At 37.4% G+C, this 18,167-nt stretch overlaps 1 protein-coding gene across 1 annotated transcript; it reads left to right on the forward strand.

The window, feature by feature from the left end:
• Nucleotides 1-4,317: 4,317 nt before the first annotated feature.
• agr1 (anterior gradient 1) lies at nucleotides 4,318-9,730 on the forward strand. Its single transcript, XM_072685042.1, has 7 exons — nucleotides 4,318-4,411; nucleotides 5,601-5,664; nucleotides 5,769-5,821; nucleotides 7,594-7,670; nucleotides 7,808-7,871; nucleotides 8,021-8,104; nucleotides 9,681-9,730. Exons 1-7 carry the CDS (start codon nucleotides 4,318-4,320, stop codon nucleotides 9,728-9,730), a joined length of 486 nt encoding a protein of 161 aa, XP_072541143.1.
• Nucleotides 9,731-18,167: the final 8,437 nt, after the last annotated feature.

The following is an 18,167-nucleotide window of genomic DNA, read 5'->3' on the forward strand; positions in this document are numbered from 1 at the left end:
GATTATAGATTATAGATTATATATATATATAATTATAGATTATAGATTATAGATTATATATATATATAATTATAGATTATAGATTATATAATTATAGATTATAGATTATAGATATATAATTATAGATTATATATATATAATTATAGATTATAGATTATATATATATAATTATAGATTATAGATTATAGATTATATATATATATATAATTATAGATTATAGATTATATATATAATTATAGATTATAGATTATATATATATATATATAATTATAGATTATAGATTGTAGATATATAATTATAGATTATATATATATAATTATAGATTATAGATTATATATATATATAATTATAGATTATAGATTATAGATTATATAATTATAGATTATAGATTATAGATATATAATTATAGATTATAGATTATAGATTATATATATATATAATTATAGATTATAGATTATATATATAATTATAGATTATAGATGATATATATATATAATTATAGATTATAGATTATATATATATATAATTATAGATTATAGATTATATATATATAATTATAGATTATAGATTATATATATATATATAATTATAGATTATAGATTATATATATAATTATAGATTATAGATGATATATATATATAATTATAGATTATATATATATATATATATAATTATAGATTATATATATATATAATTATAGATTATAGATATAGATATATAATTATAGATTATAGATTATAGATTATATATATAATTATAGATTATAGATATAGATATATAATTATAGATTATATATATATATACTTATAGATTATAGATTATAGATATATAATTATAGATTATAGATTATAGATATATAATTATAGATTATATATATATATATATATATATAATTATAGATTATAGATATATAATTATAGATTATAGATTATAGATATATAATTATAGATTATAGAGTATAGATATATAATTATAGATTGTAGATTATATATATATATATATAATTATAGATTATAGATATATAATTATACATATATTTATAAATGACACATTGACTTTATAACATGCTAGCTAATAGAATAGAGAGATATAGCTACACAGATTAGAATACTATAGACCCCTTTGGTTTTGTGGACATTAGGCTAGTACCTTTGGGAGGTCCTGGTGCTGTCTGAAACCATGTCTATCATATTGGATAAAGTTATTAATAGCAGCTTAATGAATAATGCTAATGCTAATGTTAATAGATATGGGGGCAGTGGTGGCTCAGCGGTTAGAGCGCCGGGATATCGATAACAGGGTTGTGGGTTCGATTCCCGGGCTCGGCAAGCTGCCACTGTTGGGCCCTTGAGCAAGGCCCTTTACCCTCTCTGCTCCCCGGGCGCTGGAGTTGTCTGCCCACCGCTCTGGGTGTGTGTGTGTGTACTCACTGCCCCTAGTTCACTAGTGTGAGTGTGTGTTCACTACCACAGATGGGTTAAATGCGGAGGACACATTTCAGTGTACAGTGACAGAACCTTTACATTTTTTTACCTTTTAAGACAACTAAGCCTTTATTTAAAAAGTGACCTTTTTCAGAAAGTCACCTGATCTTCTTTGTGCTCCTCTTGAAAGACAGATGATGACCAATATGACCAATAGGGTGCCAGTGTAAACCGTATCGTGGATTACGTTTAGACATCCAGGGTGTCTACTCCTCTATACGCTAGTTTGAGGAATAATGGTTTGCCCCTTACATTAATTTTGGGCAGAACATTATCTATATGCATGAGCTCTGAGGCAAAACAGTACCCAAAGATTTTCCACTAATTTCCTCTTCTCAGCACTACATACATTAGCTACTAAACTCGTTTAGGTTCTCTAGACAGTAAATAACTAAAATAAAATGTCTTGTTCTATTTGTGTTGTCCTAGGCTTTCTCTCTAATTAGACCAATTCACATCAAGGCAACATAAGCAACTTTTTTTCTATTTACATTTATTTCATCCCAATTATGCAGGAATTTTGTGGAAAAATGTAATTCCCCTTTAGGCTAACATTATAATACTTCATATACAGTAGCTCACATCAGTGCTGTCCTCACATCTTCACCCCACCAGTCAGAACCATAGGCTCTGGTCCTGTTAAGCATGCATAAATGTTCTAAATGAGAATTGATGGCACACACATCCCCGCCCTCGCTGAAATCTGGCCCACTCACACTTTGACACACCTAAAACACTCTGCCTGTCCCATTACTGAAGCTACCTACAGTGGAAAACCACACCTTTGCCACCAGCCTGTGGAACCTGTTAAGGCCTCTAACCGGTTTAAGGCAAATTCTGTGCATTGACACACAGACAGAGCCACACATTCTTGTCTTCATATCATCCCTACAGGTATGTATTATCAGTAAACCTACTACTTACTGCCATACTACAGCAGTCTCAATTCCAGTCAAATATCTGCCACTGCTGAAATCACTTTTGAGGTCTATTCACAGATTTCCACTGATATTTAGAATGGGGAGACTGGAAAAACCTTCAGCTTGGACCACCGGAGGTAGTCAAGTGTGGATTGTCAGGTGTGTTTAGGATCATTATCCTCTTCATCTTCATTGTAGTGTGATTTTTGGTCTAGAATTAATTAAATATTCCTCATTCTATCCGTAAAATGTCCACACCACTGTCTGTAACACAGGCCCAAAGTACGACCTTCCCTCACCTCTACTTAACAGTTAGAGAGGTGATCTTTTCATGAAATTCTATTTCCTTCAAACACAAAAGAGAAAAACCTTGCCTGCTCAAAACATACCATTTTAATTTCATCAACCCACAGGACTTGTGTCTAAAATGCATCAGAGGGCTTGTTTAGGAAAGAGGCTTTCCTCTGATGACTCCTCCAAGAAGGTCATATTCGTGCAGGCCTCACTGCACAGACGAACAGTGCACCACCACTCCAGAAACTGTGAAATCTTCCTAAGCGTGTTTTGCAGACAAACAGGGCTTCTGATTAGCTTTTCTAGCAATTCCACAAGCTGCTCCATTGGACTGTTTACTGGGTCTTCCAGACCTCAATGTGACCTCCACTACTCTTGCTAACTGACATTTTGAAGTAATATCACATTAATCAGTAGCTAATTAGGGTCTGGATCTTGGTATGTTCTGGGATCTTTTATGCTTAAACATTTGCATGGTGACCCTGTCCTGCCTAACCTGCCTTTACCTTTAGATTTATGCCTATTGTAGAACAGTTCCTCTACTCACTGCTATTCACAGCAATAGGAATTTTAATCAGGGGTGTCCAACTTTTGCATGGCACTTTATAGTGCAAGTCAGATGCGTAATGTGAGAATTCGAGAAAATGAATAGTGGGAGGAGAAGGTCTTGTTTAGCCACGTGTTTGTATGTATATTCAGACCTGTTTGGTCAGTTTCACAACTATAAATGCACCTGCACACCCATTAACACCCGCCAGTCTGTCAGAGAGGGAGAACAAATCTGGTATCACCTTTTCAGTCTTGGTGAGTTTTCTTGGTTCTAAAATGTTATTTTCTCTCTTTTTTAATGAATTGGGTTGGTGTGAGGACCATTGGTGGAGATACATGTTTGGTGTAAGAATAACCTTCAGCTAATTGTCTAAAATCTGCCCATTTTGTGTCTTTAATTTGTGTATCAGTTTTATTACTATTCGATTAATAATAAGTCCATATATAGTAAAAAAAAAAACTTTAATCTGAAGAAAACAACAAGCTTTTAGAGGAAATCCAGCAATGCTTGTACCAGCCTGTCTGAACACGCAACTACTAGCATACAGTCTTAATTACAGGCAGAGTTCTCAATATTTACGTAAAGAAAAATATATTTAAGTAAAACCTGATTTGTAAAAAGTCATGAAAGACAACTACGACTTTGAACACTTCAGCTTTTTAAGAGACCAGTTAGTTAGTAGACTTAGTAGAGCCAGGCCTGTTTGGTGGGTTTCAGCTATACATGCACCTGTGCACCAGTGAATACTTCTAGACTGAAGAGAGGGAGAACAAATCTGGTTCCGCTGTTTCAGGCTTGTGAATTATTATATGATATATTTAGTAGAACTATACCTTTAAACACGGCAGCAGTGGACATCTGAAAAGACCGGTTCTTCATGTCTGACTGCTCCCTTACCCAGACACCTCCTCTGTTTTTAAAAGCAACCCTTTTAAAGGTGCACGTATTTGTCACTGTACAGTGAAATGTGTCTTAATGTGTTTTAATAGTTGCAGGCCCTTACTTAGATCCCTCAGCATATCGGTCATATTTGGAAACACTCAGTGTCTGTCTGATTCTCACAGTAATTATGGCCCGCTGGTGTGTGTACGCTCTACTCCTCTTCTTATCCTGTGACATCTCCATGCAAAGAAAAAAGAAAACTGTCCAGACTCTCTCCAGAGGTAAGACTGTTGCAAAATATGGATCAAAGACATTGGACCCCAAAAGTGCTATATATATATATATAAGATAAGATAAGATAAGATAGTCCTTTATTAGTCCTGCAGTGGGGAAATTCCCAGTGTAACACTCAGTTACAAAAATTTAGATAAATAATTTACACTATATACACAATATAAATAAGAATTAAAAAAGCAATAACAATATTATTTACAGCAAAAGACTCTTAATTGCACATGGGGGGGGGGGGGGTATTGCACATAGTATTCCCTGAACATGAACATGTGTGTGTAGTTAAGTGTGTGTGTATGTGGTCCGCTGGGAGCAGTGCTGGTTGTGCAATATATATATATATATATATATATATATATATATATATATATATATATATATATATGCAATATATAAATATATATATATATATATATATATATATATATATATATATATATATATATATATATATATATATTATGGACAATAAACAGGAAGGTACACTGGACACTGAAGCTCTTGCTTTGCTAATCCCTCACTCACAGGCAACTATTAAGACATAAGCAAAATAATACAACTATAGACATAATTAAACTACCTAACGGTTCATACATTCATACATCTCTATTACAAACATGGTTCTTTATGAAAGATGATGGCTTTTATACGGAATTACTCAAAGAACCATTTGAATCACCTTTATTTTTAAGAGCGTAGGTTCAGGTTTGTTTGTTTGTTCACAAGCTTATAGAGCAGATATGTCACCAAAGATGTATTTTGAAAGATACTGATATCCAGATATTCTTTGTTACTTGTTCACTAAATAGATCAGGCCAATGACTACAGGAAAAGTACCTTTGCAAAAAATAACTTAATACAAAACTCATAGTAGAAGTACCAAACTGCTGCTTAAGTGCTGAACTCTTTGAACTGCAATAGAGAGGACAATAGGCCCCATGAAAAGATACACTGGGTCCCACAACTCTAACATTTACACCTTTATTGGGCTGCTATCAGTTAGGCCCTTAAAATCATCTTTGGAAGTGTATGGAAAGCTTATCTTATGGCTCTAAGCTTATTTTATGGTTCTCTGTCTTGGTCTAAAGGAACATGATAAAGTACCATGAGGTGTGATCTGAAGCAAACTATTCAGAATTATACAAAAATAACAGGAAACATTTCTCTTTTTTATTCCAGGCTGGGGTGATGAGATCACCTGGGTTCAGACATATGAAGAGGGTCTATCCAAAATGAGGGCAAGGTATGACTTCCTTGCATTCACACCCACATGTGAAATCAGGCTTGTGTCTCAAAGCTGCAGAGCCCTTCATAACACTAATGGATGTGTTTTTTTTATCACTACAGCAAAAAGCCTCTGATGGTCATTCACCATTTAGAAGAATGTCCACACAGTCAAGGTCTGTAACAGTTCTGTGTTTATTCATCATGCATTAGTCATTAAAACTGACCTATCATATCATCCGTCACCTGCCGCATACAGTATCCACTCCCTACGCACTACACACCATAGCAACAATCTAATTGTGACAATCTAGCAAAACTATAGCAACCCCCACTCCATAGCAACTACCTAGCAACATCCTAGAGGCTTTTAGCAACACCTAGTAACCACTTAGCAACACCATAGCAATCATTTGGGATATCATAGACTTCATATTGTGACAACCTAGCAATCAAATCACAGACCATAGCAACTCCCTAGCAACACTATACTTACCCCCACTAGCAACACTTCATATTGTGACAACCTAGCAATCAAATCACAGACCATAGCAACTCCCTAGCAACACTATACTTACCCCCACTAGCAACACGCTTAGCAACTCCATAGCAACTACTTAGCAACATCATTGAGGCTTTTAGCAACACTAGTGCAATTACCTAGTAACCACTTGGCAACATCATAGCAATCATCTGGGAGATCATAGTAACCACCTGGCAAAATCTGGCATTCTCCATAAATTCTCAAGAGAAAATGATCATTGTGTTTGCTCCTGATGTACTCTGTACTCTCTTCCTCACATATATTCTTCTAAATCTCCTAATCTTAATCTTATTTTTATGTTAATTATATTTTTATTTTATTTAAAACATGCACATTTCCCCTGAGAACGGGAATGATGTGTGGCCTGGGACAGTGGTGGCTTAGTGGTTAGAGCACCAGGCTATGGATGACTGGGTTGTGGGTTTGATACCTGGACTCAGCAAGATGCCACAGTTGGGACCTTAAGCAAGGCCCTCCCCTTGGTGCTGCAGGGACGACTGCTCTGGGCATGTGTGCTCACTGTCACTTTGTGTGTTTACATGTCCAAATTCTGTCTGTGTCCAACACAAATGGTGAAAATGAGTGTCTTGTCTATAAGGCATACTACTGGATCTATAAGACTACATTCATATGGTTTGTTGTTGCCTTTTCCCCGCCTTACTGTGTATTGAGGGTGTCCAATGCCACTGTTGGAGCAAAACCTTGTCATTTACTGTTTTGACATCATTTACCAGCTTCCCTTTACAGTACGTAAAAAATCACAGACAGATGGGCCAGTGGAAATGGTCTTACACTGACTTATATTGAAAGTTAAGAAGCAGGTGTGTTTGAGCAGGGGAAATGACCAAACGGTGGGTTTTTGACAGAACTGGTGACCCCCGCAGTAATCCAGCATGTCTGCCTGTCTACCTCGTTCATTGCTGCTCACTGTTGACCACTAATTATATGGGTGATGGATCATCCTCATCACACAATTAACCCCTGTTAGTGGCGTGGAAGTGTGTTTGGCACTGATATGCGTGTATCAAGCTCAGTGGTGTTATTACACAGTGACAGAATCACTGGCAGGTTGAGAGCAGTCCTCCACCCAAAAATAGCCCTGTAGTAAGAAGCTGTCTTATTATAAGGAGCTAACACACACACTGCGTATGGTAACAGAAGGGTTACAGTATGTAACTGTACTCCAGTACGACAGGCCTGCAAGGGTGATTGGTGTTTCTAATAATTGTGACCTTTATCAAATCATATATATATATATATATATATATATATATATATATATATATATATATATATATATATATATATATATTCGTTTCTAAGTGTGTTTGTAGGCCACATGAAAGTGTTTTGCATGGCTGCTTGACTAATCTACACTTTTTCACACTTGTTGTACACACCCAGCTCTCAAAAAGGTTTTTGCTGAGAACAAAGATATTCAACGGATGGCCAAATCAGATTTCATCATGCTGAATTTAATGGTATTATTCCACTTGATTTCCTTATGAAGAGAAAATAACTTTGCTGGCTAATAACTGGATATGCATTGACTACAATTGAGTATTTCCTTCCAGGTCATTTCACAGATTTTCTAACTTACCCTTAATATTATTTGCAGCATGAGACAACAGATGCCAACCTGGCTCCTGATGGCCGTTACGTTCCTAGAATTATCTTTGTAGGTAAGCATCTTCGGAAAACAGATTTCCACTAAATAACTGAAGCTGAACAATTACACTTCATCCCATCGTCCAGACTGATCTAATCTCTAACATGACATTGACTCCTATTTTTTAAATGGTTATGTTTTCTCCCGGTTCTTTCATTCCAGATCCCTCCATGACTGTGCGTACTGACATCACTGGCAAGTACCGCAACCGAAAATACGCCTATGAGCCCGACGACGCAGACTTCTGTAAGTATCTAATGAGGCCTGTTGATAGACAACTGACGTGTTGCTGCTTAGCCCAACATACCGGTACTGGACTTACACACCCTTTCTCAGAGTTCCCTTGGGAATCTGGCACACCCCTCACTCTGTTAGGCCTGTATTAGAACGGTCTTCTCAAACAGAGCTCCATCTGATCCGGAGAAGACCAGAGATTTCAGATAAGCACCTTCCCTTAAATGCTTTAAAAACACTCACTGGTGACTATTGTTATTAGACACAACTACCATTCCACCTTGCTTGTTTGTTGTAGAGTTGGAGACTCTTCAGCTGTGTTTTATCTCTTGGCTGGTGGTGGACCACTCTTAATCCAGCTGACTTCAGATTTCAGAGCCTTCAAAAAAATAATTGTGTTCGATGAGTTACACTAATTTAATCTATCACAATATTTAGGAGTGCTCATAAGTGTGTGCAATCACTGCATTATTCACATAACTTGTCAGTTGTAAAGTGTTTTCATTATTACTGTAAGTTTTCATCTTTTGTGAAACATGAAAAAATGTGGGCCGAAATCCTATTTTCATCAATAAGACAATTTTCTTCAAGATGTAGTCATTTCTAATTCTCACCCACTAGATAGAACTCCCCCTATCTAGGTGTTATCTACTTATCTCCCCCTATTTAGGGTATGAGATTTTCAGAGAATGATAACCATCTAATAAAATAGCACAGTTTTATGATATCACAGAATACAGTATTTCACAATTAATTCTCCTGTTGCTGTTCTTCTTCTTCTTCGAATTATTATTATTATTATTATTATTATTATTATTATCAACAACAACAACAACAACAACAATAATAATAATAATAATAATAATAATAATAATAATATACATAGACCCTTAAAGGAATGAAAACAGGGTTTTTGGTTAACACACTTTTCTAGAGTGTGTTAGAGAGTTTATACTTGAAACAATTAATCCATGAAATGTGTAAAATATTTATTTGAAAATATGCAGTTTTAAAGTATATTGTTTCCAGATGATGATTAGATTCATTATGAATTATTCTGATGATTATTTCCTCTATGAATCAATTTGATTGCTTGGCTTTTTAACTCTGAATTAAAATTTGTGGGATTCACTGTTCAGATGCATTTCCCCCCCTAAGCAAATATACACAGTATGATAACCATCCATTTCAGAACATGGTTTACCTGTTCTGTTATATCAACTAACATCTGCCCACTGGAGATCTGGCAATGATTATTTTGTCCTTTTTAAAAAATGATTCTATTTAGAACCAATTTAGTTTCCGACCCTACTCTGATTACTTATACACAATTTAGAAGTTACAGAGCAGGGTCGTTTGCTGAGGAGCAAAGTGCATACAAGTGTCCAACTCTCTGCTGACTCTAATGTTCAATATATCCTTTTAAAGCTGCAAAGGGGGAACCAACCCCATATTAATGCCTATGGATTTAAAATGGGATGTCATAAAATCTCCTGTAGGTGTAATGTTCGGTGTCCCAATACATTTGTCCATATATGGCATATAACCTGATTAACCATGTTGTCTCTTTCTCTCTGTTTGTGTTTAGTGGTGGAGAACATGATTAAAGCTAAGATTCTGATTCACTCTGAGCTGTAGTGAGGTCAGACGCCGGCACACAGGACTCGTCACACTCCTTCATGGCCAGAAGCTTCAGGATCGGAGGATGAGAATGTTGAACTGACTGGAGAATCCACATTTTTAATATAAATAAACTATGCTTGTCTGTTGTACATTTTTGGTCTCACCCAATGGTCTCACCCTTTTATATCTATTATTTTTATTTAATCTAATCAAATCAGGCAATGAATAATAGGAATCACCTGACTTTCGCTGTTGTTTATTTAATGGGGGTTGTTTAAACAGTTCAGGTATCAGAACCAGTGTAATGATACAGCTTTAATATTTACAGGAAGGCACATGATCATCACAGGAAAAGTTACGCTGAAGCTACACTGATGATTTTCAGTATAAAATATTAGTATGTGTAGCCGATCTCGCACTGCATTGACTTAAAATAACATGCACTGACTTAACCACTTGACTGTGATTGTCACACAAACTATACAATTGCTGAACCCTACATTTGCTGTGGCCTCCCTCAATGTAAATTGCTCATACCACATGGTAGAGAGTAGGAGCGTAATATTCAGTTATTGCCAGTAGGTGGCACTGCAACATGCCCTACACCTCACTCTGCCTCAGTATTGCAGAGCTAAATCAATCAATACAGTGCACCTACAGACCTGATCTGTCAAAACAACAACAACAAAGATATTTGGGGCTGCTTGGTGGCATTGGGGCCCTAAGCAACTGCTCATTCTGCTCATATTATAAGAAAATATATACATTAAGAAATGCAGGGCTGCTTTGATTTAAACGATTATACAAATCTGTTTTTATTATGTAGAGGTTAATCATTTTAAAAAGCCATAGGTCATCCTAGGCCTGAATAAAACAGTCTTGTGCATGTGTAAGAGCCAGGGGCATAACTGTCATCCAAAGCTGTGGCTTAGCTCTCAACCTGCCCTAAGCACACCAACCTTAAGCTCATGATGAAGCCTGATGATTAGTTGATGAGATGGATCAGGTGTGCTGGGACAGAGTAGTTGAGAGGATGTCCTAAGGACTAGAGTGGCTCTAGATGAGGAAACTCAGCATTCCCAATAAAAGCTGCAAAATATAGAAGAAGTGAAAATCATTTATTCTGACATCTTTGTTTTAAAAAAAATTGGGCTTAACTGGGCTGCTACTTTTCTGCTACTGGGCTACTTTTTCACTAAGTGACAAGGCTAGTCTTTCTGAATCCTTGACATTTGCTAGGATGTGCCACCATGGAGGTTTAAGTACTGATGACTAATGCGCCTTATGATCTCAACTAAAAAAAATAAACAGCAGCATTCAGGATTTCCTCAGTACCTCAGTGCTCAGTACTTTCAGTACTGTCACTATAAAAGAAAAAACAATCTCTCTCTCTCTCTCTCCCTCCCTCCCTCCCTCTCTCCCTCCCTCCCTCTCTCTCTCTCTCTCTCTCTCTCTCTCTCTCTCTCTCTCTCTCTCTCTCTCCATCTCTCTATCTCTCTATCTATCTATCTATCTCTCTCTGTATAAAGTGTGGGTAGAGATTATTGGGCTTAGGACTTATATATATATATCTATCTATCTACATATTTGTATCTATCTATATATATATATATATAGATGTGTGTATATATATGTGTGTATATATATATATTAAGACTAGCATGTGTGTATATATATATATATATATATATATATATATATACACACATCTATACATACATATATAGATATAGATATATAGATAGATATAGATATAGATATAGATATATAGATAGATATAGATATAGATATATAGACCCTTAACCCTGAGTCCTAAGCCCAATAATCTCTACCCACACTTTGTGTAGACCTATAGCATGAGACACCTGGAGGGTGCTTGGTTATAAGCCACATGCAAACTAGTCTTAAATATTAGCAATTATTATTTTCAGAACTATCACAGTGTAAGCTAATGTTATTACTAGCATTTATGCTAGCACTTTATACCCCTTTTGCTGATTGCTTCACCATTACAGCATGTTTTTCCACTAACACTGTATCACTCTGCTTAACGCTGTTGCTATAAATCATATAGCAAACGAACCAAGAAGTAACGTGAATGCCCTGAGCAAAAGAAACCAAGAAAGACCTGAAATGAAACTTAAAGGATTAAGACCGGAATATACAATAACAACAGACAAACAGACAAGAAAAAAAATGAGTTTCATGAGTTGCTCTGTGTAAGGAGCTGGAGAAAGAGTTGCAGGCTATTCGGTGAATGACAGATGTGCGTTTCTGTAGCACAGGAACTATAATTTGGCTGAAGGAAATGCTAACATTAAAAAATATTAAATGCTACGTTACAGCACAGTTTATTTATGTATTTATTATTTTATTTATTTACGGAACTGTTGTAGAATATGAGGTTGGTGTGGCGCAACAGATAACACCACTACCTGCTAGTGAGCTGCCAACACCATGTGGGAGAACAGGGTTGGATTCCTGGTCTAGGAGTGGCTGTGCTGCGCTTAACCAATAAGAGTCCCTGGGCAGGACTTCAGACACCACACTGGCCCACCTCTGTAATAGGGAGTAGCCCTGTAAGTAGCTCTGGATAAGAGTGTCAGTTAAATGCCTAAATGTAAATGTAATGTAAATGAGTTCAGTATAGTCAGGTTTCTGTGCAAAATCATCCCAGACTAACGTTACTAATCTAGGTTCTGGCGTGCAGTAATGTTTGTTAACACAGCATTTGTCTATGATAAGTGCTAAACTTTTTAGTAACAGCACTGACCTGTTATATTTACTCCCCCAAAATACACTTAAACCCAGACCACCAGTGAAAGGCCTAGTCAAATCTGTCGAAACGGTAAAACACGACAGCGACTTGCAGAGAATATGACATTGCTGATGCTGGAGAGAGCTCATCACCTCCAGACTCTGCTAGTTCTGGGGATATGGGTTGCTAGCTACGTGAACCAGGCCCCGTGACCGCAGCATTTCCTGTGCCACTGTCCGAAAAAGGGCAGCTTAAACACGACACGCAAGGAAGGAAAAGTCACGGAGGCAAACGGCAAAGGCAAAGCGGTGATCCACGCTTTGCTAAAAGCTAATGGTAGCCTTTTATTATCCTGCTCTCCATCATCCGCTACCATGAAAACACCCTGTAAGCACTGGTTATTGTTTTACCGGTGATATAGTACAGAAAGCAAAGCCTGGGGGAGGGAGTAGGGGGCAAGGCTAAAAGCTAAACTGGGTATGATGTCTTCGTGCTGAAAGGACACGGGACAAATATTTATTATTTTCTTCAAGACTGTTCTCTAAAGGTCCATGAGGTTTGAGAAAAAATAAGTGATTTACATGAATAAAGCCTTAGTCATTTAAAAAGCCTTTCCTCTACATCTGTTCTTAGTCTGTGTGTTTGTGTTGGAAACTAAACTCCACGCTGAACTCAAAAATTAACCAATAGATTCTTTTTTTCTATACGACAAAGAGAAGTGCCCATCCCATCTTGTTTGAGACCTTCCAGCTTTTCTTCTCAGCATTTAAAGACTTTTAAGACTCTCTAAAGATTTGAAGGTAAGAAACCACCACAGAATCCATGGAGATGAGCCAGGACTGCTGTATGATTAGCTGACTGCTGATGGCGCTCTGCTCCACACTTCCCAAATTTCCAGTTATTACACCATTTTCAAGAGGGACTTTCAGTGACAAAAATGGATATTGTGAGAAAAGACTGAACAACACTTCCTCTTTAGCTTCTTACTCAGACAATAAAAGGATACATTCATCATTTCCAAGTCAGCAACCGGGAGCGCAAAGAGCAAAGTTTATTAAAGTTTCATGGCAAATTATGAGAAAACAAGAGGTGTGTAAATCATGTGATATGATGAATCGTGCTCAGTATAGCCAAGGACATGAATTAAAAAGGTCAAGTTGACCGTACGTCCTAGCATTGTACGTAGCACTGGATAATAGTGTGTCCTAAATAAATAATTACACAGAATTAATGTAAGTTTATATTAATTGACTTAGATTTATCAAGACTGTGTAAATGAAGGAATTATCCATCTTCAGAGTTGGTGTTTGTCTACTTTTGCTACCCTTTATATATAGATTATAAAGTGGATTTTTTGCAAAAGAATTAGAGACTATAGGCTTCATCAATCATCAACAAGATTTTACTGTTAGTCATTAATGTAGGCTTAGATCTTCTACATCAGAACATCCCTTACATATATTTCTTAATCCCACAATATTCTCCATTTTTAGTTTCTTTTTTCTTCTATTTGTGATTTTTCTTACAACAGACATGGTACATTTACTTTTGTATGTGAAAGTGTCCACTGCAGTTATGGTAAGGTATATACAGGACAACAAGAAATGCCCCCCTCAAGGCATCTTTTGGATCCCCCACTTCATACCCTGTAAGCCCTTGGTAAAAGCCTCTGTCTGCAGCAGTGCTGTGATCTACTTCTCTGTCCTCCAGCTTTGCTCTCTCGCTGGCCAGGGTCAGCGCGTAATGGAGCGGAGCGGCTCGGTCAATCCTCTGCTGCCTTACTGAATTAATGCTACATGCCTGGTTACGGCTCTGACTGACACCCGCCCCCGAGAACAGTCTCATTACCCCCTCATAAGACTCTACCCACAAGCAGTAAACTGGAGTTAGAGGTAACGTTTCTGTACATTTCCACACAGGTTTAGAAAACAGTCAGTAGAGAGCTCTTACTGTAAGATACTGCAGCTGCAGCTCAGCTATAGGATAGAAGGTTTAGCCAAGATTGCTTACTGAATTAATGTGGGGAAAACAAGTATTCTAGTTATAGGGTTTGTGGCTTTTTATTAGAATATAGATTGTGTGCCATATGTGCAGTTGTGGTTAGAAGTTACACTCATCATGGACATGAATGTCATGGCAGTATTGGGCTGTTAGTGATTTAGTATAACACAGGGCTTTAATAAAATACAAACACAGGATTAAAAATCAACATATAACCACTTAGATTATTAATTTACTGTAGCTAAAAGTTCCAAATGTGGAAGGCCATGTTAGTGCTTGCTAGTGTTCATGATTGACTACAGCTGATGGTTTCTCTGTGGCCACATAAAAATGGTTTGTTTGGCATCGTTCATTGTGTTGGTTTGGAACTGGCATTTTGCACAGATTAGATACAGCAATGAAGAAGAAGAAGGAGGAGGAGGACCACCTCAGCATTCCTGACTTCAGGTATGTGGGCAATGCTTCCAGAAAGAAAACCACCTGTTTCTGAAAAGATCTGAAAAGTTCTGCCATCAGAATTGTTGATTGCTACCAAAAGCTATGGACGTTTAACCAAACACACTATATGGACAAAAGTATTGGGACGCCTGCTCATTTATTGTTTCTTCTAAAAATCAAGGGTATTAAAAAGAGTTCATTCTGCTTTTGTTGGAGTAATCAAGCATTGCTGTGAGGATTTGATTGCATTTAGATCATCAGGTTGGTTTTGGTTTATCCTCACCCTCACCTCCCGTAACACCCATGAATATATTTGCATTAGAAAAAATGACTTTAATTGACATCTACACCAAATTCCCATAAAACAGACAACACACACAGGGCACTCTGTAAAACATAGTGATTACTGGATTTGAAGGGCAGTGAGGGTCCAGACGGGATTTATATTGGCTGTCTGAAGTAACATCAAAATTGTGCACTTTAAAAAATAAATAAATAAAAAATCATGTTGATCAGAAAATGGTCTTAGTGGACCTAGTTTGGCAGTATTCATTACAAACTCAATCTGAACAAGACGGCAAGCAGAACATTAACTCATCAGAGAAAATGTGTGAATAAAACATGCCCAGTCTGAGTGTTTCCTTAATGTACATTTTCAGGGAAGCATGATCAGCGTGTGTGACTGAGCGAGGCCCTGTTTTCCTCTGCTTTTGACGAGGCACTTCTTCCGGTTCTTAAGGGATGGTTAGCTGCATGCTTTTAAACAGCCGACACAGTCTTGATGGCTGCAGGCCACTCTGTCTCTCTCTGTGCTGTAGCGAACCTGCACTTCTCCAAAACATCGTCCACTCGAAACGGAGGAAAGGCAAAAGGTTATATTTTCATATTCACCTGAAGCTCGATCCGTTACAGGCACAGAAACACACACAGGCAGAAGCAGGGCGTTCAATCACAGACTTAAAGTCAGGGACATATTCGTATTCGACGACATGAGCATTCTTTTCCCTGAAGGGCAGAACACACTGTGTTTAAAGTGTATTACACGTTAGTCATTTGTTCTGGGTTTAGTGAGCAATTTTGTGTCCTCTCAATAGTTCCGGCTATCGGAAGTTTTGTCGTAGCCTATAACTCACATTTAAAAGTAGTTCCCTATCAATCTTATTTTTCCCTTTTTTCTGTGAAGGCACCGACTCTGAAGGACAGTGTAAGGGTACAGGGTGCTGCATATAATTGGGTAAAATAGCTTGAGAGCTCTACTGTTACACAAGGCTGCCTATATGCAAAGCACTGCCTATTAATCATGGCTCGAAGTGTCAGCGACATCTTTGGGAGGAGCTCACTGTATCGTCTACACAGCAGCAACTTTTCAGAGTTTTTCCTTTTTTTTTTTAACTTTAAAAATACAAATAAAATATACAGCTTTCTTGACTGACAAATTCCCTGTAATTACGTTCAACTCCAAGCCAACCGCCAAACCCTGCCATCACCGGCATCTGAAAGGAGCCACTGTTTATAAAGGCAGCCAGAATGTCAAAATGGCAAGCTAATGTATCAGACTGCTCGAAATGTGGCATTTCTCACCTGTAGATAGACATGAAGAAAAAAAATATATAATAACCCGAGGCTGTTGTGTCAGCCACTCATTTAAGAGTCAGAGTTTTTCTTTTGCTCCGAGAGATCTTTGACAAGGACACAGGCCCATTAGCTGCCATTCCAGCCCCGCTCAGACAATTTAGATATTCAAATATCCCCCGCTCGGCGGAAACTGTTTGCAATGAAGAGCTGAATTGGTAATATGTTATTAATCTCTTTCTCTATGCAGTCCTTTCTCGCTACACCGTCCCCGGTGCGACGCTGTCTGTTCCTCAGACTCCAGTCTGTGGCCTGAAAGAAGAAGGGCAGATGTGCCATTGAAACAGGAAGGTCAAAATGCAAATTCTCTCCCATTCTTCCTTCAAACAGCGCCCCCCGCTCACTCTCTCCTGAATAGAGACGGTGTCCCTGTTTTTAATTATTCTGTCATCTTCAAAGAAATCCCTGTCAAAACTGTTTGGCACCCAGGAAAGCCGGGACTTTTAAGATAAGAGTTCTTCATTTCAGTTGCAGTGTCTCTCTTCCCACCTCTCACCTACCCTTCTTCCCTGTTCTGCCACTGTGGCTTAACTGTGGAGCAATTACAATACAGCAGTCTGCTCATGACTGGTGGACTGGCAGACAGGTCTGGCTCCTGAACAACACCTCTGATGGTTAAGTAGAAATAAATAGACGTGCATATTAACACAGTGGCAAAGCTAATTGTACTTGCTAACTAGGTCTGCTCAGTAGTAGCATACATAGAATATGTGCATATCTAATAGTGTTCTGTGATTATCTATAAAAAGGAAGTATGATAAACAGTGGGGTGTTTATCATAAACTAGATGGGGTGTTTGAAGTTAGGAGTTTAGTTCGGAGCGTGGGTGCTGCAACTGTCAGAGTGTTGTCTTCCGATCTAGAGATGATGAATGTAGTGATGCTACAGTCATAGAGGAGTTCTAGAGAGCACAACTACCCCCACCTCAACAAGGGTAGTGCAACAGTACACAGCAGCCACTCTGGTTGTTGCAGCCCAATCCGAACTCAATACTTTACTGAGTATCATAACAGCAAGTACTCATGTCTACAACCAAGAGACCCAGCTACAATATTAGAAAAAACAGCAGCCAATAACTCACCTTCCAGATTGACTGCAGAAGAAGCTATGCACTCTAGGCTTGGGTGATATCACTGCATATTGTGCACATTAAGCCTGTTGTCCTTCATATTTATCGTATTATTTATCGTATTATTGCTTTATTTGCTCTTCATTTGCATCTTTGCACTTGTAGTCTTGCATAGTGTAGTGCTGCATGATGTTGGATGTTCTGGAGGAACGCAATGTTGCTTCACTGTGTACTAGCTTATGGTTGAAACCACAATACAGTCTCTTGAACTCTCTTACTTGGACTCAAAGCAAGTATAATATAATATTTCATCTTTGTGATTATTGTTATTGTGTTGATGCACAAGATCACCTTGGTATCAAGGTTAATTCCAAAATTAGCATAATTAGTTCATTTTACTTTTTAGTTTTGTGTATTGTGAAACAATTTACCTTATCGGGACAAAATGTAGTTTCCATGTTACCCAGCCCTACTTGTTAGCCTTCACTTTCCCAGCTCTGGTGGTATCATGTATGATATGATAGATGGTGAAATACTGAGTTGATGGGAATTGG

Source organism: Salminus brasiliensis, chromosome 8 (assembly GCF_030463535.1).
Source record: "Salminus brasiliensis chromosome 8, fSalBra1.hap2, whole genome shotgun sequence".
NCBI classification, from domain to species: Eukaryota; Metazoa; Chordata; class Actinopteri; order Characiformes; family Bryconidae; genus Salminus; species Salminus brasiliensis.

Excerpts from the sequence above, each read along its gene's own strand:
- agr1 (XM_072685042.1), top strand. The coding sequence starts at position 4,318 with ATGGCCCGCTGGTGTGTGTACGCTCTACTCCTCTTCTTATCCTGTGAC. Across the intron at positions 5,665-5,768 it reads CTATCCAAAATGAGGGCAAG|CAAAAAGCCTCTGATGGTCA; the intron begins GTATGACTTCCT and ends TTATCACTACAG. Across the intron at positions 7,671-7,807 it reads TCATCATGCTGAATTTAATG|CATGAGACAACAGATGCCAA; the intron begins GTATTATTCCAC and ends TATTATTTGCAG.